The 22648-nt window shown below is 41.0% G+C and overlaps 1 protein-coding gene across 3 annotated transcripts in view; it reads right to left on the bottom strand.

Annotated features, from left to right (window-relative positions):
* Positions 1-14041: 14041 nt before the first annotated feature.
* The window catches only part of RAB3GAP1 (RAB3 GTPase activating protein catalytic subunit 1), a 73913-nt gene continuing 65306 nt past the window's right edge, over positions 14042-22648 (bottom strand). For 2 of the 3 annotated variants that reach the window (XM_060178031.1, XM_060178032.1), the window contains exons 23-24: positions 21586-21688; positions 14042-15790 (exon numbers count right to left, since the gene is read on the bottom strand). In XM_060178031.1, coding sequence (XP_060034014.1) covers positions 15554-15790; positions 21586-21688 — 340 coding nt within the window. In that variant the 3' untranslated portion in view covers positions 14042-15553. Of the gene's footprint in view, positions 15791-16866; positions 16888-21585; positions 21689-22648 lie in introns of all 3 variants that reach the window. The other variant, XM_060178030.1, reaches the window with a different exon arrangement.

Genomic DNA, 22648 nt, shown 5'->3' with positions numbered 1-22648 from the left:
AACAACTATATCTATGTGACACTTCAGATATGTTTAAGAAATGATCTCAAAGCCACACCAAACACTAAACACCCACTGTTAGGAGGGTGGGCAATAGTGTAATGGAGAGGGTAGATAAAAAGTCCCAAGTTCAATCCACGGTATCATATACACCAAGTAATGCTTCAATTCTCATGCTCTCTGTTAATAAATAAATAATTTTGTTTACTGCTTCAATTCTCATGCTCTCTGTTAATAAATAATTTTGTTTACTGGGGTGGTGGTAGGAGCTCTGTGGCAGTACCCAAGCCCAGCTTTTTGTTGTTGTTGTTGGTTTTTTTGTTCGTTTTTGTGGTATCACTCTCTCTTTTTTTTTTTTTAAAGATTTTATTTATTCATGAGAAAGATAGGAGGAGAGAGAAAGAACCAGATATCACTCTGGCACATGTGCTGCCAGGGACCGAACTCAAAACCTCATACTTGAGAGTCCAAAGCTTTATCACTGCACCACCTCCTGGACCACTCTGTTTCTTTAAAAAAAATTTTTATTTATAAAAAGGAAACACTGACAAAAACCACAGGATAAGAGGAGTACAACTCCACACAATTCCCACCAGAACTCCGTATCCCATGCCCTCCCTTGATAGCTTCCCTCTGGGAGTATGGACCCAGGGTTACCAAGTACAAGCACCCGGAGTTTGAGCCCCTACTCTCCATCTGCAGGGGGTTCTGCTTCACAAATGATGAAGCAGGTCTGCAGGTGTATTTCTTTCCCTCTACCTCCCCATTCTCTCTCAATTTCTCTCTATCCAATGTAATGAAAATTAGAAAGAAAGAAAAGAAAGGGGAAAGAAGAGAAAAGAGAAGAAAAAAGGAAAAAAGTGGCCACTGAGGGTGGTGGACTTACAGTGCCGGCATAGAGCCCCAATGGTGACCCTGGTGGCAATAAACAAAAAAATAGAGGCCCTGGGTAAGGTCCTTGGCATCATATGAAAAAAGAACAAATGTGGTTTCACAGAAAGCCCCAGTCTTTATTAGGGACTCATTATAGGAGGCTATATAGGCTCCTGTGATAAATATAAACATATGGGACCCAGGTCATATTGACAAGGTAAATAGTTCATTGTATTTATATATTTTCTTCAAATGTTGGAGCTACTCTCTGCCCTGATTCAGCTTTATAGTCCTAGTCACAACTCTGACACCATCTACTTGGACAATATTTTTAGTCTACCTGCAGGTTAGCTGTCAAGCTCTAGCAAAAATTACCAGTCATGGGCCCCTAGAAACAGCTAACGTAGACTTCCTAGCTTCTGTCCACCCTCAAATCCCTATTCCCATCTGCTCTATTCCTACTTTATGGTTCCTCTTCATTAAACATTTTGTCCTGCTTGGGGCCGGGTGGTGGTGCACAGGTTACAATGCGCAAGGACCCAGGTCCGAGTCCCCGGCCCCCACCTGCAGGGGGAAAGCTTCACAAGTGGTGAAGCAGTGCTACAGATGTCTGTCTGTCTCTCTCTTTATCCCACCCTTCCCTCTTGGTTTCTGGCTGTCTCTATCCAATAAATAAAAACAGATAATAATTTTTTTTTTTAATTTTGTCCTGCTTTACCAGAGCCCTACCCCACTAGGGAAAGATAGAAACTGGCAGGGAGTACATATCAACCTTCCAATGCCCATGTCCAGTGGAGAAGCAATTACAGAATCCAGGATCCTACCTTCTGCACCAAAGTGTCTCAAAGACTCACCTCTCCAGAGCCCTCCCCAACCAGGGAAATATAGAAACAGGCTAGTGGGTAGTCCAGTACATAAAGCATTAGACTCTCAAGCATGAGGTCCTGAGTTCAATCTCTGGCAGAACATATACCAGAGTGATATCTGGTTCTTTCGCTTTATCCTCTTATATTTATAAATAAATAAAATATTCAAAAAAAGAAAGAAAGAAAGAAAGAAAGAAAGAAAGAAAGAAAGAAAGAAAGAGAGATAGAAAGAGCCAGGCGTGGTGGCATGCACCTCTAGTCCCAGCTACTTGGGAGGATGAGGCTGGAGGATCGCTTGAGCCCAGGAGTTCTGGGCTGCAGTGTGCTATGCGGATCGGGTGTCCGTACTAAGTTCGGTATCAATATGGTGACCTCCCGGGAGAAAGATAGAAAGAAAGAAAAGAAAAAGAAAGAAGCAGACTGCCAAATTGGTGTAGTAGCTCTGCCTGTGGACTCTGAGGCAGGCAGACAGGGCTTCAGGTTCAAAGCCTGTCCTCCCTAGAAGCTGGTGGTTCACCACTGCTTGGGAAAAAAAAGAAAAAAGAAAAAGAAAAAAACAGGCTGGGGGTATGGATCCACCTGCCAATGTCCATTCAGTGGAGAAGCAATTACAGAAGCCATACTTTCCACTTTCTGTACCCCACAAAGACTTTTGGGCCATACTCCCAGAGGGTAAATGTTAGGGGAAGAGGACCAGAGAGCTCTGAACTCCAATTCCATCAGGACCTGGAGAGAGAAGGGGGGAAAAAAAAGGAAGGACACTAGAAAGGAAGAGAAAGCAGGACTGTAGGAAAAATGGGCAAATACACATAAATATAGACAGTAAATTATAGAAATAATAGGCAACACATATCTGTGATCTTGGAAGAACTAAAAGTTTCCACTAGAGGGAATGGGGGACACAGAACTCTGGTGGTGGGAAAGGTGTGGAATTATACCCGTTATTTTACAATTTTGTAAATCAATATTAAAAGCACTAATAAAATTTAAAAAGAAGGAGAAAGTCCCAGTCTTAAAGACAGACTGCGCTGAGAGAAGGGACAGGATATTTTATGCTCTGGGCCATTCCTGAATTGCCCAGTGGAGAAGTTATTCTGCCTCCTTCAGGAAGGAGGGTCTAGAGGACAAAGAGAGGTCAGACACTTCCATATACAGCAAAATGTGATGGGTGAGGACTAGGTGTTTCATGTGCCACTACTGTCTGCTGTCTTTCCTATGTAGTACAGTGATAGACTTGGTTCCTAATGGATGTTATTGATCCTTAAACCTTGAAAATATTTGCACTAATTTAATTGTGGTAAAGCACATGCACTAAAACTTTATCAAACTCTCCCTTCTTTCCTTCACCAGATCATGTGGTAGATCTATTTTTAATGTTCTGAGGAATTTCCAGTCTATTTTTCACAGGCGCTGAACTAGTTTACACCCCCATAAATAGTGCAGAAGGGTTCCTTTCTCCCGTCCTCACCATAACTTGTTTCTGTCCTATCTGATGCATGATATTCTCACAGGTGTGAGATAGCATCTCATTATTGTCTTCATTTGGATTTCTCTGATAAACAGTGACTTTGAGCACTTTTTTCATGTGTCTGTTGGTTCAAATTCATTTTTAAATTTTTTTTATTATTTACTTTCCCTTTTGTTGCCATTGTTTAATTGTTGTTGATGTCATTGTTGAATAGGACAGAGAGAAATGGAGGAAAGAGGGGAAGACAGAGAGGGGGAGAGAAAGAAAGACACCTGCAGACCTGCTTCACCACTTGTAAAATGACTCCCCTGCAGGTGTGGATCCGGGGGCTCGAACCGGGATCCTTACACTGGTCTTTGCGCTTCGTGCTACGTGCACTTAACCCTCTGTGCTACCGCCTGACACCCTCCCCCCAGCTCAAATTCATTTTTATAGACCTATGGCTCAGTCAAAAAACTCATCCCATAACTGGGATGACACCAACTCCACACACATTCATTTCAGGGGAGTTGCTTCTTCTTAAGGCATAATGAATTAAGCTACACAGGTCTCCTGATATGCTGAAAGGAGCCTTTACAGGTGTGTGTGTGTGTGTGTGTGTGTGTGTGTGTGTGTGTGTGTGTGAAGTTAGGATGTCACACATGTGTGATTTCACCACTTCCAGACCTTGTTTTCATTAAGACAGAGACACCACAGCAGTGGAGCTTGCCTTTACAGGTGTGTGTGTGTGTGTGTGTGGAGTTAGGATGTCACACATGTGTGATTTCACCACTTCCAGACCTTGTTTTCATTAAGACAGAGACACCACAGCAGTGGAGCTTGCCTGGACCCTGGCCCTCCCCTGCGGTGCTGGGGCTCTGAGTCATGCACATGGTCATGCATGTCCCCTACCTGGTGAGCTTTCTTCCCAGCCCTTTCCAACCTACTTTGAAAGTTTTTGCTTTTCTGGTGTGACCTCTGTAGCTTGGAAATGTGTAAAATGAGAGATATAGTACTTACAGCCATCTCCCCCTATTCCAGTCTTCCTAACATCTTGAAATAACAGGAATGCAGGAATGAAGAACAGCAGCCAAGAGTATCTCTAGGCTCCTGATTCAGCTGCTGAAAATGTAACAGCCAATGCAGAGTGGCCCCTTCTACCATCTGGCCGAAGTAGGAGAGGACAGCCCAGGTTCCAATTTGGCTTCTGAAGACCCAGGTTTTGATCTCAGTCAAACAGAAGGTTGGACACCGATCATTCTCTTTACCCAGAATAGTTAAGGTTTGGGAAATTCACACTCTAAAAATATTTGCTTTTCTTCATGTAAAGATAGCACAGGAGTGGCACTGGGTTACTAAGAATGCAGTTCCCTCATTATGTAACAGAGGCAAAAATAAGAGAGTGTTCTGGGTCAAAAATAGGGCTGAGAAAAGGAATGTGAATAAATAGCACTCATGAATCATTATTTACTCAAACTGTCAAATGGTTGAAGAACTTAAGGAAAATCTGGATCTGTGTCCCATCCCTTATTAGGTCTGATTGACCCCTGGAGGGAGCCAATGTCCCCTTCCTGACAAACATTTAACATAAGCAAATAAGTATATACAGGGTTGTTGGAAAAGTCATAGGGGGGCCAGGCAGTGGTGCACCTGGTTAAGCGCACACATTACAGTGCACAAGGACCCAGGTTCCAGCTCCTGGTCCCCCACCAGCAGTGGGAAAGCTTCATAAGTGGTGAAGCAGGGCTGCAGGTGTCTCTCTGTCTCTCCCCCCCCACGCACACACACAGCCCCATCCTCTCCCTCCCTTTTCAATTTCTGGGTTTTTTAAATTTACTTATTTTTTTTAATTTATTTTTTTTAGCCAGAGCACTGCTCAGCTGTGGCTTATAATGGTGCAAGGGATTGTACCTGGGACTTTGGAGCCTCAGGCATGAGAGTCTCTTTCCATAACCATTATGCTATCTATCTCTGCCCCTTTTTCTGTCTCTATCCAACAATAAATAAATAAATAAATAAATAAATGGAAAATAAATTAGAAAAAAAAATAAAAGTAATGATGCAGGAGCTGTGTGGGGACAGAGACCCAGCTCGGAGGGGGATGAGGGGAGGAGCAGGAGGAGGCAGGGGGTGACTAGGAGAGTGGGTGGAGCAAAAAGAGAGTTTGAACCAGTGGGATTTAATCAATGCCCTGCAGACAGAGCAGTTCCCAGGTAACACAGTGATTATGCAAATAGACCGCAGCGATTAAGCAGTGCAACAGAAGAGGTCTTAGAAGCAGAATTTAGAAGCAGACCAACAGGGCTGGGCAGTGATGTACTTGGTTGAACATATGTTAGAATTTGCAAGGTCCTGGGCTCAAGCCTTCACTCACCACCTGCACCTGGGGGGTGCTTCACAAGAGGTGCAGCTGGTATGTAGGTGTCTCTCTCTTTCTCTTCCCCTCTATCTCTATGCAATAAATAAATCTGTTTTAAAAAGAGAAAAGTCATGGTGTAATTGTTTTGGCATAGAAAGTAATATGTCATGACTTTTCCAACAACCCAATAGTTGAAGCTGCTTGAGGGAAGGTGAGCAGTGGTGCTCTCTTCTCTGTCATCAGCAGTGTGTTTGAACTGGAAGCTGGAAGCAATGAGCTTTATTGTTACTTTTCTGGTGTTTGTTTTTTGATCAAGGCTAGGGATTCACCGCTCTGGACCACATTCTTCAGATAACAAAAGAGAGACTGAGGGGAAGATGGAGAAGTACCTCCATGCCTAGGTTTCCCCTATGGTGGTAGATGCTGAGCTCAAAACTAGGTGCAGTGCATGACAAAGCAGGCACTGCCCTCAGGTGAACTATCTCACTGGTCTAACCGGTGGTGGATATGGTCTTACCTAGTAGTGTCTGTCTTACTGCATGTCGTATTAATAGAGTGTGAATCCCTCTAAAGTGCAGACAGCAATAATAAATATTCTAATAATAAATATTCTAATAAACTCCTCAGCAGGGCAGGTGAGGCTGCTAAACTGGCCTTTGCTTCCTCACCACTCTCCAGCTTATCCCAACACCCTGCCTGAGGGCCTCTGTACAGAAAAGCTCCAAGGCCTGGAATATGCCATCACTATTCCCAACTTTTCACCCTAGTTCTTAGCTTCACTGGATTCTACTCAATATTGTGCTGTTGTCACAGAAGTCTCATTGTTCCAAGCTGGTAATATTACATGTATATAGAGACAGCGGCAGAGAGGAAAAGGCACCAGAGCACCAAAGCTTCCTCCAGGGCGGTATGGTACAAGCTCAAGGCTGGACTGTTAGCAGGGCAAAGCAGGCACTCTATCCAGGTGAATTACTCGGCCAGCCACTATACAGTCTTTTAAAATTTTTTGTCTTTATTTATTTGATACAGAGAGCCGAATATAGAGAAGGGAAGGGGGACATAGAGAGGAAGAGAGACAGACACCTGTAGACCGGCTTTACCACCTATATAGACTTTAAATACAAGCTTCTCCTTAAAGCTCTGTCTCAGAGAAAAGGAACCAGAAGAAAATGCTTCATCTGATGAGATGGTAGAAGATTCCTAAGTTTCTTTTCTTGCCACAGTGCTATCTGGCCATCACCCACTTCCCACCCCCACCTCCCATACTGGGACTTGGTGCCAGCACTACAAATGCACCACTCTTGGCAGCCACTTTTCTTCCTTCCTTTCTTTCTTTCTTTCTTTCTTTCTTTCTTTCTTTCTTTCTTTCTAATTTTTATTAGATGGGACAGAGAGAAGTTAAGAGGGGACAGGGAGACAGAGAGAGGGAAAGAAAGACAAACACCTGAAGACCTGCTTCTTTGCTAGTGAAGCTTCCCCTCTGCAGGTGGGGAGCAGGGGCTCGAACACACGTCCTTGTGCTTGGTAATACCTGCTTAACCAGGTGCATCACCACCTGGCCCTCTGGGCCATCATCTCTATGAACACTGGCTTAACAAATGTGTCCTCACATTAAATTGGAACTTGTATCCAACAATCATTCATCCATAACTGTGATACTTCTCAGCTATCAACTTGTTTAATTTTTAAACAACCTGCTGGGAACTTACTGTCCTCACCCCATTTTGCCAATGGAAGAGTTTAGGTATCACCCCAGCATTCTGTGGCTAATAAAGAGGCTGGGATTTGAAAGTGGTTAATCTGGAGCTAGGCCTGTACCTTTACACAACAGACTCTATAGCCTGTCACCGACAAGATGGGCAACCCCTTCAAAATACAAGAAAAGGCAGTTTGAAGTCTTAATCCCCAGTACCTCAGAATGTGATCTTGTTTGGAAATAAGGATCATCACAGAGGTACTTAGTTAAGATGAGGACTAGAAACATACATAGCTCAGCTGGATAATGCACCTGCTTTGTCATGCAGGTGACCCAGGTTCAAGTCCAGCCTCCACTGCATTGGAGGAAGCTTCTGTACTGTGGCATTATCTCTGCCTTCCCCCTTCTGTCTACAGTGGTGAAGTCCCAGTGATGATAAATAAATAAGGCCATGCAGTAAAGTGATAAGCAAGGAGAAGGGATATGGGATGACAGTAGTAGGCGCTAAAACCCTGCTGAACCCAAAGAATGAGAGGGTTTCTGGCAACTGGAATTTAGAAAAGGCAAGAAAGGCAAGGGGAACTTTGCCCTGACAGATTCAGAGGGAGCATGGTCCTGGTTTCAGTTAGAACCTAGAGTTGTAAAACAATACATTTCTTTCATGTGAAGCCACTTAGTTTGTGACACTCTGTTAAAGCAACTTGGTGGTGGTGGTGGTGGTCCCGCATGGTGGCGCACCTGTTTGAGTGTGTACGTTATAATGCGCAAGGACCAGACTTCGAGCCCCCATTCCCCATCTTCAGGGGGAATGTTTACAAGTGGTGAAGCAGTGCTGCAAGTGTCTCTCTCCCTCTCTATTTCCCCCTTTCCTCTAGTTTTCTGGATGTCTCTATCCAATAAATAAAGATAATAAAAAAATTTAAGGCAGCTTAGGAAACTAATACTGAGGCAGGGGAAATAGCATAATGGTAATTCCAAAAGACTTTCATGCATGAGGCTCCAAAGTTCAATTTCTAGCATGACCATAAACTAAAGTTGAACAATGCTATGGTGTCTCTGTCTCTCTCTCTCTGTAGCTTTCTGTACCTCTCTTATTAAAATAAAACCAATTATATATATATTTGCCTCCAGAGTAATTGCTGGGTCTCAGTGCCTGCACTACAAATCCACTGCTCCTGGAAGCCATTTTTTCCATTTTGCGGCCCTTGTTGTTATTGTTGTTGTTGGATAGGACAGAGAGAAATCGAGAGAGGAGGGGAAGACAGAAAGGAGAGAAAGACACCTGCAGACCTGTTTCACCACTTGTAAAGTGACCCCCCTGCAGGTGGGGAACCTATGCCGGTGATTGCGCTTTGCGTCATGTGCGCTTAACCTGCTGCACTACTGCCCGGCCCCCAGTAAAATATATTTTTTAAAAAGAAAATAAGGCCATCCATGACATCATTTCACCAGACAATAACTTGGATTCACCTGTATATCAGATTTCAGGTTCAGGGGAAAAAGAAAAAAAAAACTAGTATAGCCATAGGCCCTTTGGAATATAACTAATATATGCCTACTATCTATCTACAAAATGGAGGACCCCCCCCCAACTCTTCATCTGCACTATTCCAGCCTTTAGGTTCATGATTGTTCAACAATTTGGCTTTGTATGTTAACTATCTTTTCAGCCACCAGGTTCCAGATGCTAGCAGGATGCCGACTAGACTTCCCTGGACAGACAACCCCACCAATGTGTCCTGGAGCTCCGCTTCCCCAAAGTCCCACCCCACTAGGGAAAGAGAGAGGCAGACTGGGAGTATGGATCAACCTGTCAACGGCCATGTTCAGCAATTACAGAAAGCTAGACCTTATAGCAATTACAGAAGCTAGACCTTACAGCTTCTGCATCCCACAATGACCTTGGGGTCATACTCCTAGAGGGTTAAAGAATAGGAAAGCTATCAGGGGAAGGGATGGGATATGGAGTTCTGATGGTGGGAATTGTGTGGAGTTGTACCCCTCTTATCCTATGGTTTTTGTCAATGTTTTTTTTAAATAAATAAATAAAATTTTAAAAAAGAAAAAAATAAGGGGGCTGGGTAGTAGCGCACTGGGTTAAGCGCACATAATGCGAAGTGCAAGGACAGACGCAAGGATCCTGGTTGGAGCCCCTAGCTCCCCACCTGCAGGGGAGTCGCTTCACAAGCGGTGAAACAGGTCTGAAGATGTCTGTCTTTCTCTCCCCTTCTCTGTCTTCCCCTCCTCTCTCGATTTCTCTCTGTCTTATCCAACAACAACAACAGCAACAGCAACAACAATGGAAGAAATGATGGCTGCCAGGAGCAGTGGATTTGTAGTGCAGGCACCGAGCGCCCGCGATAACCCTGGAAGCAAATAAATAAATAAATAAAATAAAATAAAATGAAATGAAACAAACACTATGACTAAATATAGTTCTCCTCCCAGGTCTTAGTAGCAGAGATAATCAGCTAACTTACCAGCTTTGATCCTCACTAACAATTCGTTCAATAGATGCTGCCTAGCTCACACACGTGGCCCTCTTCATTCTGGGACAAAGATGAAAACAAACCTGTAAGCTTAAACACAACAAACCAAAAAAAAAAAAAATAGTACGTCACGGTTTTGTTTGAAAATAATGCAGCCTTCACCAAAACAAACTGCTAAGCATGGAATGGAACTCTTTGTGGGGCTCATTGAATTGAACGCTGCAGGAAAAAGTGTGTCTCTAAGTGGCATCAAGATCTCTGCCAAGATTTGCCTGAGGCCCCATGTTGCTGAGGCTGGAGAGGAGCACAGCCCCCCAGGCCCAATCAGAGACTGGCTACCATCCAGTCATCTCTAATTTGGGGCCAAGTAGGGCCTTTTGTTCAGCTGCCTTACTTGGCTGATACACTAATTTCTGGAATGCTCTCTCCCACTCAACGAAGACTGTTCATTCACTTTGGGTTGGGGGTGTGCCATCCACAACCACTTATTAGACCTCACAAGCTACCATAAGTAACACTTATGACACAGAAGGAGTGCTAATATGAACTAGTTTGTACTTTAAGAATTAGCCAAGCCCACTTTCAGAAACTGATGCCAAGCTCCACTTCTCAGAGCTACAAAAAATGCTGGCAGCAGTCTGCTTGACTTTTAGCAGCTAATAATCTGAAATGTTCTGGTTCCAAGATGCCCAATGACCAAACATTAAAGAGATCAGGAGTTCTTTCGCCACCAGAGGCATGTATAAACGCTTCCATTCTTTCACTTAGCATTCAGTGTCATGCCTCGTTCATTATCTGGGTGCTCAGAAGACAGAAACAGGAGTCGGGCAGTCAGAGGGGGGTTACAGTGGCTTGAAATAGACCAGATAGTAACTTCATATTGGTACCTTCTTCCCTCTGTCTTCCCCTGCTCTCTCCATTTCTCTCTGTCCTAACAACAACATCAGTAACAACAACAACTACAGCAATAATAAAAAACAAGGGCAACAAAAGGGAAAATAAATATAAAAAACTGTTAAAAATCATTAACAATATAATTGCTACTTTCCAAGGAGCTTACGATTAAGTCTAAGATCTAGGACATGTAAATAGTATCTTGGTTTCTCTGAACCATTTGTCTTCATGCTAAAATGTTGTCTAAATCACACCGTATCACTTCCCAAGTCTTTCCACAACGCAACATTGTCCTGAAGATGAAGTCCAAACAACTTGCTAAGGTTAACACAGAGCTTTTGATCTCACCTGTTTGCCTCACCACCTTCATCTCTTGTCCTTTTCCCCTCAGACCACACTGCAATAAAATTTAATTGTTGGCTGTTTCTCAAAGACATATTTTCTTGAATTTTTAAGTTTTTCTTTAGTCTGGGTTTTCTGCCAGTTAACACTTTTTAAAATTTGATACAGAAAGAAACTGAGAAGAGAGGGGGAGATAAAGAGGGGAAGAGACAGAGATATGGGCAATCCTGCTTCACCACTCATGAAGCTTACCCCCTGCAGTTGGGGACCAGGGGCTTGAACCCCGGTCCTTGCACAATGTAATGTGTGCGCTTAACCAGATGGCCACCGCCTGGCCCCTACCAGTAACACTCTTCCTAGCTTTTTTTTCCCCCCTCCAGTTGCTGGGGCTTGGTGCTCCTACTTGGAATCCACCACTTGAACACTCTTGGTGGCCAGTTTCCTCCCCCCCCCAATTTCTATTTTATTTGACGGGACAGAGAAATTAAGAGGGAAAAAGACTCCTGTAGACTTGCTTCGCCATTTGTGAAGAGTAGCTTCTGCAGGTGGGGAGCAGGGGCTGGAACCCAGGTCCTTGCTCATGCTACTATGTGCGCTTAACCGGGTGCACCACCTGCCTGGCCCTGCTCCACCCCTCCAGCTTCTTTTTCATTAACTTTTGCTGCAGAACACCACTCCAACTCGGTCGTCTCCTCCTCATTTTTCCTCTTCCTCTTTTTCTTACTAGATAGGACAGAGAAAAATTGAGAAGGGAGGGGAGATAGGAAGGTGGAAAGACACCTGCAGACCTGCTTCACTGATGGGAGGCGGGGGTTCAAACCTGGGTGCTTGGTGATAATGTGTGCTTAACAATGTGTGCCACCTCTGGACCCCCCACACCCCTCTCCAACACTTGTCTTCTTCCAAGAAGCCTTTTGTATGGCTCAGGGTTCCCAACGGGACAAGTAGGGAAGCCCCTAAAGTATGAACACTTTCTAGTTATTGGCCTGTGTTACACTTGACTCAAGAAAGATATGGCTAAGTTCAGACTGAAATTCTTGTGGTGGCAGTGACACACAATAAATTAGCAGTAAGCATACAGAGACAGAGCAATTGTTTTAATTCATTTTTATTTATTTTTTCTTTTACCAGAGCACTGCTCAGCTCTGGCTTATGGTGGTGCCGGGGACTGAACCTGTGACTTTGGGGCCTCAGGCATAAGAGTCTCTTTGCATAACCATTATGCTATCTACTCCTGCCCTGTTTTAATTCTTTATAAGCAATTTACAAAGCTAACCCCACTTCTTTTTTTTTTTTTTTGAGGCAGACTGTTCACTGGTTTATTGAGATATGGGGAGATCCTCACCCAGGAGACACCCAGTGTGAAAGGGCTGCCCTCTGGCCCCACAGGCCCATTTGCCTCGCTCAATAGTCAGGGGTGAGCTAACCCCACTTCTTTCATAGCTTCTATGCATATCTGGTCTTAATCCAGAAATGACTTCCTACAGAGTGATGCACCTGGAGGCCAGGTGGTGGTGCACCTGGTTGAGTGCATATGTTTATAGTGCTCAAGGCATTAGTTCAAGCCCCGGCTTCCCACACGCAAGGCAAAAGCTTCACAATTGGTGAGGCAGTGCTGCTGGTGTCTGGCTCTCTCCCTTTCTATCCCCTCCCTTCCTCTCAACTTTCTTTCCTTCTCTCTCTCTCTGTCTTTTTTATTGCCACCAGGGTTATCACTGGGGCCCAGGGGCTGGCACTATGAATCTGCCACTTCCAGCAGCCTTTTTTTTTTTTTTTAAATTTTATTGGCTAGGAGAGAGAGAAATTGAGATGGGAGGGGAAATAAAGGCAAGACAAAGATAGACACCTGCCGAGTCCCCCTACAGTTGGGAAGTAGGGGCTTGAACCTGGGTCCTTTTGTGCATAGTCATGTGTGCACTTAACTGGGTGCGCCACCACTCATTACACACAATTTCTATCTCTATCCAGTAAATAAAGATAAAAATAAAATGTTACTGATCCTTAAAGTCTGGATTAAAAAACCTTCCACAGGAAGTGGTGCAATAAATTTTCATGCCTGATGCCCCTGAGGCCATAGGGCCTCTTACAGTCATAAAAATATAATCTTTAAAAATATTTAAGAAAAAAGAAACCCTCTCCCATAAAATTTTATAGTCACCATTCTTGCACGTTACCACTCCACTGTCAAAGAATAAATGAATTTATATAGTAAGTACTGGACCTCCAGAGGATATTGTTGAGTTGTCTGTACTCTCTGATTTGATGGCAGCATAAAATCAACATTTTCTACATGGTTGGAAGGTAAATGAAAGGAGGGACTACATTTTATCTTTATTTTACTTTATTTTATCTTCACTGTTTACTATAATACCTATTACTAAGTAGGTATTTAAAAACATCAATGAAATAAACACCTAGCTAGTATTAAAAAAAATGGGGTAATTGCTTTTTAAACACTTTTCTTTTAAAATTTACTTTAATTTATTTTTCAAACATAGGTTAAAGATTTGTTTTTTTAAATAATATTTTTAATCTTTATTTATTGGATAGAGACAGTCAGAAGTCAACAGGGAAGGGGAAATAGAGAGTAAGCGAGGCAGAGACACCTGCAACACTGCTTCATCACTTGCAAAGCTTTCCTCTTGCAGGTGGGGACTGGGGATTCAAACCTGGGTCCTTGTGCCTAGTAACATGTGTGCTTAACCAGGTGTACCACTACCCAACTTCCTTTTATTTTTGTTATTTATTTCTTAATTTATTATTGGATAGAGACAGAGAGAAACTGGGGGGGGGGCAGCAAGGGGAAAGACAGAGACACCCCTGCAGCCCTGTTTCACCACTCATGAAGATTCCCCCCTGCAGGTGGGGACCAGGGGCTTGCATACACCTAACCAGGTGCACACCTGCCTGGTCCTTGGATAATTGCTTTTTTTTTTTTTTTTTTTTTTTTAACAAGAGGAGCAAGAAATGTTCATGAGACCACGGCTGATTCAGCAGACTACAAATATTTAGGGAAATCTGAGACAGAATAAAATAAACGGAAGAACAAAATACTCACCAAGGGGAGAACATTAGTGAGAGAAAGCAATAATTTCCTTTTTATTAGATTCATATCACCTTTTAAAAATCCAGCATCTCTTTGTAACTATTTTTAATTGTTAACTTCCTTATCAGAAAGCAGACTCATCTGTCCTTGGAGGTACATCTTCTCCCTGGCACAGTCCTCAGTCCTCTGGTCTGCATCAGTATGGTTTACCATAGGCAGTTCAACATCAGAGATAAAAACACTGTCAAGATCTAAGGTAAGACCCAGAGTTCTCCCAACTTCATAAAGATATATATATTTACAAAAATAATGTAACACAGGGTTTACACAGCTCTCTTAATTCTATAAAGTTATGTAGGCCAAGTCTATGCTTCAGAATAACCATTTTATATTTGGAATAAGGTGAGAACTTTAGGCCTAAAAGTAGATTTAATATGACTGGACAGAGGCCATGTAGTAACACAGACTGAATAAATATTTATCATTAATTAAGTTGAAATATGTTGCTATGATACTTAAGCTGGATGCTACACATCCCCACCAATGATTTTCACTTGAACTAAAATACAAAAGCAAAGTAGCATACTGAGACAATCTTCTGTTCACTATATTAGCAGATATAACAAATTGTACTACCTGCATGTACCAATGCTACATCTGTAACATGTGCTCATCTCTACTTCATTAATTACAGTATTCAGTTAGCAACCACAAAGAAGGAGAACATGCTATCCAGTAAGAGAACAGTAATTTGTAACTTGATTAACTTATATGGCAACCAAAAACAAAAGTGAAAACAAACAATGTAAGATAAATAGAAACACTTTTATATTTATATAGTAATTTACACTGATATTGGATACACAGCTTTATCAGAAGGAATACATTTATGTTACAATTACATGGAAAAAATAAGTAAACTATGAAATTCTAAACTTCTTCCTAGAATATTCAAAATGTTCATAAAGTTATTTGGTACAATGAAAATGACGAACAGATGATTGAATAAACAATGTCATTTAGTATTTTTAAAACAAAAAATTCTGGGACTAGGAGCTACCACCACAATATCTACAAATCTGAATCAACAAATACTCTATTCTGTGTACTTGATACTAAGAGATATACAAATTGTTTACTCAGACTATAAATTCCAGGCAGGAGCCTAAGGTATTGTCACAGAAAGGAGTAAAATGAAAACAATTCTGCCACAGTGAGTCCAGACAGCTCATGCTGGTTGCTTTGTTTTTGTTTTGCTTAATGTTTTTTTTCCTTCCCCTTCCTACTATCCCCCAAACACAGGATATATGTCTTGAAGCAGAGAAACTTTCAAAAGTTCAGTCCTATTCTCTTGTCCCCACCAAGATAGAACAGAGCCCAAGTTACGTGCTGAGAAGTCTTTCAAATGCTGGTATGATTCTTTATCATTCAACTAGTCATGTCCTCTTTGTGGTCTCCTCAGGTTCTGACTAGTACAGCCTCTCTTCCACAAAAGGGACCAGAGTGTCTTTGAAGCCAAAAATGAGTTAACTCTAGAAGAACTAGAAGAAGGAAGTATCTGATGAAAAGGCACCTGCAAGTCTGAAATCCTCTTTGGTAAGCACACTGTACATGCGCTGAGGCAGAGCGCGCGAGTATGGAGCAGGGCGTGGCACCGTGGTGCGCAAGATGAGTTCCCGGCCAGCAGGGGGAGGGAAGTCTGACAGTGAGTGCTGCCTCCTTTCTTCTGAGGAACCCATTTTCTTCAGTTCCTCCTCAGGGAGGGACATGGCTGCAGCCTTCAATAGAATCGTAAGCTACATTCAAAAGCCAGTCAAATGCTACACATGGATCATTTAAAAAAGATAGATGAATAAACATTATACATAAAAAATGTTTTATGTTACTCAGTTCTGCTGTCAATTACTTATCATTACTTAAGAAAAAAAAAAGATGTAAGAAGTAGTGGCATGAGAAGCTAGCGATTATAAATAAATTGGTGACAGACTCAGAAAAGATAATGACTGCCAGGCAATCTGCTTTGAAAAGTGAGGCACATATTCAGATGTCTGGTGAAGGAAATCGAACTGTCTTCTTTCTAAACCTGCTTCTAACAATGGTCCAAAGCTCAAGCTTGATAGCTTCAGGTTAGTAAGAAGCTACTTCTCACCAAAGTCTGGAAAGTTTTTTTTTTTTAATCATGATTATTTCAATCAACTTTTTAAGGTTCAGTTACCAAATTAAAACTGGGAACATTGGTTTTGTTTGCTCTAAAGATAATGTGACACAGAAGTGAGAGAGGACCATATAGCAATGGCCACAAGAGTTCTCAATATTAAAGTTACTGGGCTGGGCGGTGGCATACCTGATAAGCATGCATAGTACTAAGTGCAAGGGTCCACACAAGGAGCCAGGTTTGAGCCCAATTCTCCACCTGCAGCAGGGATGCTACACGAGTGGTGAAGCAGGTCTGTAGGTGTCTATCTCTCTCGCTATCTCCCCATTCTGTCCTATCAAATTAAAAAAAGAAAAAAGGCCTCTGGGAGCTGTGGATTCAGAGTGCCAGCACTACACCTGGAGGCCCCACGCCCCCTTTTATATATAGAATTACCTATTTTTTCATTAAAATTAATTAAAAATACACTATGGTTAAAGCTTGCATTTAAAGTCTGATTGCTATACTTTTGTCATTTCTGTGACCACTATATTTCATTGATAATACCATATATTTGGAAAAATATATGGTTTTGGCAGTGAAAATATGAAATCATGGTAGGGTAAACAGCAAGTCAAACCCAGACTGTTAAATAGGTGGTTAGTCTTTGTGATCTTAGGAAGTTAGAGGGATGGGAAGAAACAAAGGCTGTTTTGTTACCTCATCAGAAGATTCAGTCAGCTTGATAAAGGGTGAGAAAAGAAACAGTGATGAAAGGGAAACAAGCAAGATGGTTTAAAAAGAACTAGACAAGAGATTTCAAGATTATTTCAGAGACAGCATGCACTACATTAAGTACTATGACCCTATCAAAAAAATATCAAGACAAACATAGACCTCAACCAACAAATCTAGCTGTCAAATCCAGCAGACATACTCTATACTATTCCACACATCTCGTGGTTCGACAGGTGATGTACAAATTATCACTTACACAGGGAAATGATTCAACAGAATGCTGAAAAATTAAGATATTAATTAATAATGATCCTGGGTCCATACTCTCAAAGGGATAAAGAACAGGGAAGCTAGCAAGGGAGGGGACTGGATATGGAGTTCTGGGGGTGGGAATTGTGTGGAAATGTATCCCTCTTATCCTATGGTCTTGCCAATATTTACATCTTATAAGTAAAAAAATTTTTAAAAAGTACTTATGACTTGACATATAATCCATTGAATTTAACAGGTATTTCACAGTTATTTAATTTAACAAGACCAAAGTAAATACAATCAGCAATTTATCTACCAAATTCCATTTAAATATGTGCATATCATTGACATATTTAATCATGCTGTTTATTAAAATGTATTAATTTAAAGAAAAACTTCTAGACATAATAATTACTGTATGCTATATATAAAGTGAGTGAAATTTCATAATTTATTCAGTGCTAACATCTTGATTTGAAATAAAATAAAGTGTCAGTTAATTATGAAAAGGAAAATTACATCATACAGAGCACTGCTCAGCTCTGGTTTATGGTGATGTGGTGGTGCCAAGGATTGAACCCGAGACTTCGGAGCATGAGAGTAAGAGTCTCTTTGCATAACCATTATGCTCAAACCCTGCCTCCATGTGCATTCTTGAATGGTTTACACTGACCAAATATTTAAGGGTTAGATTTAAAAATGTACTAACTAGGTACTTCTTATATGGGTTGCACAGGCTGAAAATTCCCTGAAAACATTCACTACAAGGTTTGAAAGTTCAAAATATTTAAAAATTATATAATGTGGAAAAACTGCACAACTTTAGCAGCCATTAAAGGGAATCAGCTACACAAGGTCATTGAAAAGATGATAGTCTTCTATATTTACTGATGGAGACAGGTTTTATATGAAGAGGAAAAAAGCAAATTATACTATTATCATTTTGTAAAACATATAGTTATAAACCCTAGGTGCTAAATGTTTACAGTCATTATTAGTGGGTAGTGAGATGGCATAGCTAATTTTTAAAAAATGTAATTTCCTATATTATCCAGATTAAAACACACAGAGACACACTCTTCCTTCCTTTCTTTCTTTCTTTCTTTCTTTCTTTCTTTCTTTCTTTCTTTCTTTCATTTTTTTCTTTCCTTTTTTATGAGACCAGAGTACTAATGAACTCTAGTATTTGTGGTGCCAGATTGAACACGGGGCCTAGGGCATGCAAGTCTTTTTATTTATTTATTTTTATTTATTTTCCCTTTTGTTGCCCTTGTTTTTATTGTAGTTATTGTTGTTGTTATCGATGTCATCATTGTTGTATAGGACAGAGAGAAATGGAGAGAGGAGGGGAAGACAGAGAAGGGGAGAGAAAGATAGACAGACACCTGCACACCTGCTTCATTGCTTGTGAAGTGACTCCCCTGCAGGTGGGGAGCCAGGGATTGAACCGGGATTCTTGCACTTTGTGCCATGTGTTCTTAATCCACTGCGCTACTGCCTGACCGCCGGGCATGCAAGTCTTATGCTCAACTGCTGAACTACCTTTATGGCCCAAGTACTGTGCACATTTAAAAAAAATTTTTTTGTTATCTTTATTTATTTGATAGAGACAGGCAGAAATTGAGATCAGAAACAGAAATAGAGAGACACCTATAGACCTGCTTCACCACTCGCAAAGCTTTCCCCCCTGCAGGTGGGTCCTTGGGCACCGTAACATGTTCGCTCAACCAGGTGCTCCACTGCACGGCCCCTACTATGCACATTTTTATAGTAAACATTTATTTACAGTCTGAGAGAGGAAATAGTATTTTAACTTTTGGTGAAAATAACTGTGTATCTATTCAAAACAAAGCTCTCAGAAAGAACAGTGTTTCTGAGAGAGGGAGGGAGAGTGAGAGAACAAGAGAGAGAGAGAGAGCGAGCCAACACGTGAGCACAAGATCACAGCACTGCTCCGCTCCACCATCCATGGAAGCTGCTACTGCGTGTGGTGCTCCCAAGCAATGCCATTATTCTAGCCTGGGGCCTTGAGAATAGTGAGGTGTCTATTCGGTGAGGTGAGCTACCTCCTAGTCATTACTTAGATTTTATTATTACTATTTAAAAATATTTAGTTATTTATTCTTGGATAGAGACAGAGAAATTGAGAGGGGAGGAGGAGGGAGAGAGGGAGAGAATCAGAGGCACCTGCAGCTCTTCTTCACCACTTGTGAAGCTTTCCTCCTGCAGCTGGGGACCAGGGGCTTGAACCAGGATCATTGTGCACTGTAATGGGAGCGCTTAACCAAGTGAGCCACCACCTGGCCCCTTACTTTAGACTTTTTTTTAAAAAATATTTATTTTATTTATTTATTCCCTTTTGTTGCCCTTGTTGTTTTATTGTTGTAGTTATTATTGATGTTGTCATTGTTGGATAGGACAGAGAGAAATAGAGAGAGGAGGGGAAGACAGAGAGGAGGAGAGAAAGATAGACACCTGCAGATCTGCTTCACCGCCTGTGAAGTGACTCCCCTGCAGGTGGGGAGCCGGGGTTCGAACCGGGATCCTTATGCCGGTCCTTGTGCTTTGCGCCACCTGCGCTTAACCCGCTGCGCTACAGCCCGACTCCCTACTTTAGATTTTTTTAAAAAAATATTTATTTTATTTATTTATTCCCTTTTGTTGCCCTTGTTGTTTTAATGTTGTAGTTACTACTGTTGTCATCGTTGTTGGACAGGACAGAGAGAAATGGAGAGAGGAGGGGAAGACAGAGAGGGGGAGAGAAAGACAGACACCTGCAGACCTGCTTCACCACCTGTGAAGGGACTCCCCTGCAGGTGGGGGCTCGAACCGGGATTCTTATGCCGGTCCTTGTGCTTTGCGCCACGTGTGCTTAACCCACTGCTCTACAGCCCGACTCCCACTTTAGATTTTAAACCCTCTTGGCACACATTTTAAAAAGTTAGGAACAAGTTTTTGCAATCTGAGGAAAATTCATATTGCTGATAACAAGAAGATGTTCTTAATAAACTTTTTTCTAGTAAGCAGGTAAAAATAGCATAGTATAAGAAAACAAACTTAGTATTTGTTTTAACGCCAAAACTAAAGGCAAAATAAAAGCCTACTATTTTCTAGAAGTCTAATTTATAAGAAAATAAGGTTCTAATTTATAAGAAAATAAGCTTGACATTAAATTTTGTATACAGTAAACTATATAGACTACTAATTGACTCAAAGGATATTATGAAGTTATTATTCCATGTGTAGACCCATAAAAATTCTTTTTGTTTTACCAGAGTACTGCTCAACTCTGGCTTCTTGCAAGGGATTGAACCTGGGATTTCAAAGCTGCAGGCAAGAGAGTCTCTTTGCATAACCATTATGCTATCTTCCCCACTCTACCCATGAATATTCTTTATCTTTATTTAAATTCCGAGAAGTACGCTTTCAAAATTGGGTCAGTACAGTGTCCTAACAGGTTGGCTAAGGGGAAATCTGTATGAAGTGCACTTCAAAATTCATAATCAGAATCTTTAGTACTAATGAGTCATGATATTAGGATCATCTGCAGAATGTTAGCACATCTTACTATTATAATACAGCTATCAACAGAAAATATCACCTTTATAAGATCAAATTTTACTAACTTTAGAAGGTCAGAAGGTACTCTCTAATTTTTTAAACTTTATTTCCGTCAACAGAGGTACTGAGAAAAAAAAAAATTCAGATTAAGGGTGTGCAAGACAGTCTACTTGGTAAGGCACCTGTCCTGCCATATATGCTACTCAGGTTCAAGCCCCCTGTACCTCACACGGGGGTTCAATAGTACAAATCTGGAGGAAGCTTTGATGCTTTACTGGTGATGATCAACAAAATAAAAATAAACAAATGAAAATAAAATAAATAAATAAATAAATAAATAAATGTTTTTTTCTTTAAATTGGTCTTTGTGTGCTGAAGCCCAAGTTCCCATACTACTAATAATCTGAAATCTAATTCTTTCTTTCTAGGAAACCTCTAAAATTAAATTCCTTCATTATTATAAGGATAACTAGATTTACTTAGTTCAGAATGTAAGTTGTGGATCTACTTGAAGTAAAATTGATAAAATCTAATTCTATTGTACTTTGAAGTATTAAAGATTTATCTGCAGTATAGCACTGGCTATTGCTAACCAAGTCCCTATCAGATACTGTTACAATGGATTTTATACCTTTCTATCAATCATTTCTATAAAGCAAGTACCAAAAATACTTAGTTCATTTAAACATGTAAGGTAGCAAATGGATTTCGGAGACTCAGAAGTAACTCTAGACTCATTGTTTCTTCATTGTTGGATACTAATGCCGAAACACTCTCTAACACTGTTTTAGAGGCTGTACCATCAGTCATGTGTAGAAATTAAAATAGCATCTTACTAAGTAAAAGTGTGGAGAGACCATGACACAGTAAATAATGAATCTCACATACCCTCTGAGCACTCACGAACAGCTTATGAATGATTCTGCCAGCATGTCCTCTTCCTGCACCAATGACTAATACTTCAGGCTGCTCTAAAAGGCAACTCACAAACCTAAGCGAGAGAAGTAATAAAAGGATAAAAAGCAAGCTGCTTAGTCCACATTGTGTCAATCCTCCCAGATTAATTTTGTGGACAATCCTCAAAATGATATTAACTAAACCTACCAAAGCTGGAGTGGATTCCATAATAGGACAGATTGATATTTGGAATTAAAATTGATTCAGCCAATAGTCTTACTATTTTTCAACTGTTTTTATTTCTTTTTTAAAAATCAAAGCCTATCTATGTCAAATGTAGAAAGAAATTATTTCTTGCAGGATAGTTTGGAAGATGCTGTAATGAATAAGATTAAAAAATTTTTTGGACAGAAATAAAACCAATTTTTATCTATATAGCAAAAATAGTGGGGAGGCTGGGCGGTGGCACACCTGGTTAAGCGCACATAGTACTAAGCGCAAGGACCCATGTAAGGGTCCAAGTTTGTTCCCCAAGCTCCCACCTGCAGGGAGGGAAGCTTCAGAAGCAGCAAAGCAGACCTGCAAATGTCTAACTTTTTCTCTCCCTCTATTCTCTCCCGTTACTCTCAATTTCTCTGTCCTATCCAAAAAAATGGAAAAAATGGCCACCAGGAATAGTGGATTCAGTGCTGGTACCGAGCCCCCAGAGATAACCCTGGAGGGAAAAAAAACAGTGGTCCATATTTCTCATTTTTATTCTTTTTAATGGTATGTATAAACACATATTGTCTAACATATATGTATTTCTGAGCAAAGTCTCAATTGTAAACTGTGACATTACATATTGGAAACATCGTATTTCCGAGTATGTCTCAGCTGACTGTGAGATATTCCCTTGACTAAACTTACGCCTTTTATTTCTGCTTAAACTAAGGTTAAAAATTTCAAGCAAGAACTTTTTAAAAGCTATAGCAAGGACTATATACACTTTACCATGTGGAAAGACATGGGTTCAAGCCTTTAGTATCACACAGGAGCACTATGAACAAGGTGG

Source organism: Erinaceus europaeus, chromosome 18, assembly GCF_950295315.1.
Source record: "Erinaceus europaeus chromosome 18, mEriEur2.1, whole genome shotgun sequence".
NCBI lineage: Eukaryota > Metazoa > Chordata > Mammalia > Eulipotyphla > Erinaceidae > Erinaceus > Erinaceus europaeus.
Note: the sequence above shows the minus strand (reverse complement) of the source record. Positions and strands in the feature narration are given on the sequence as shown.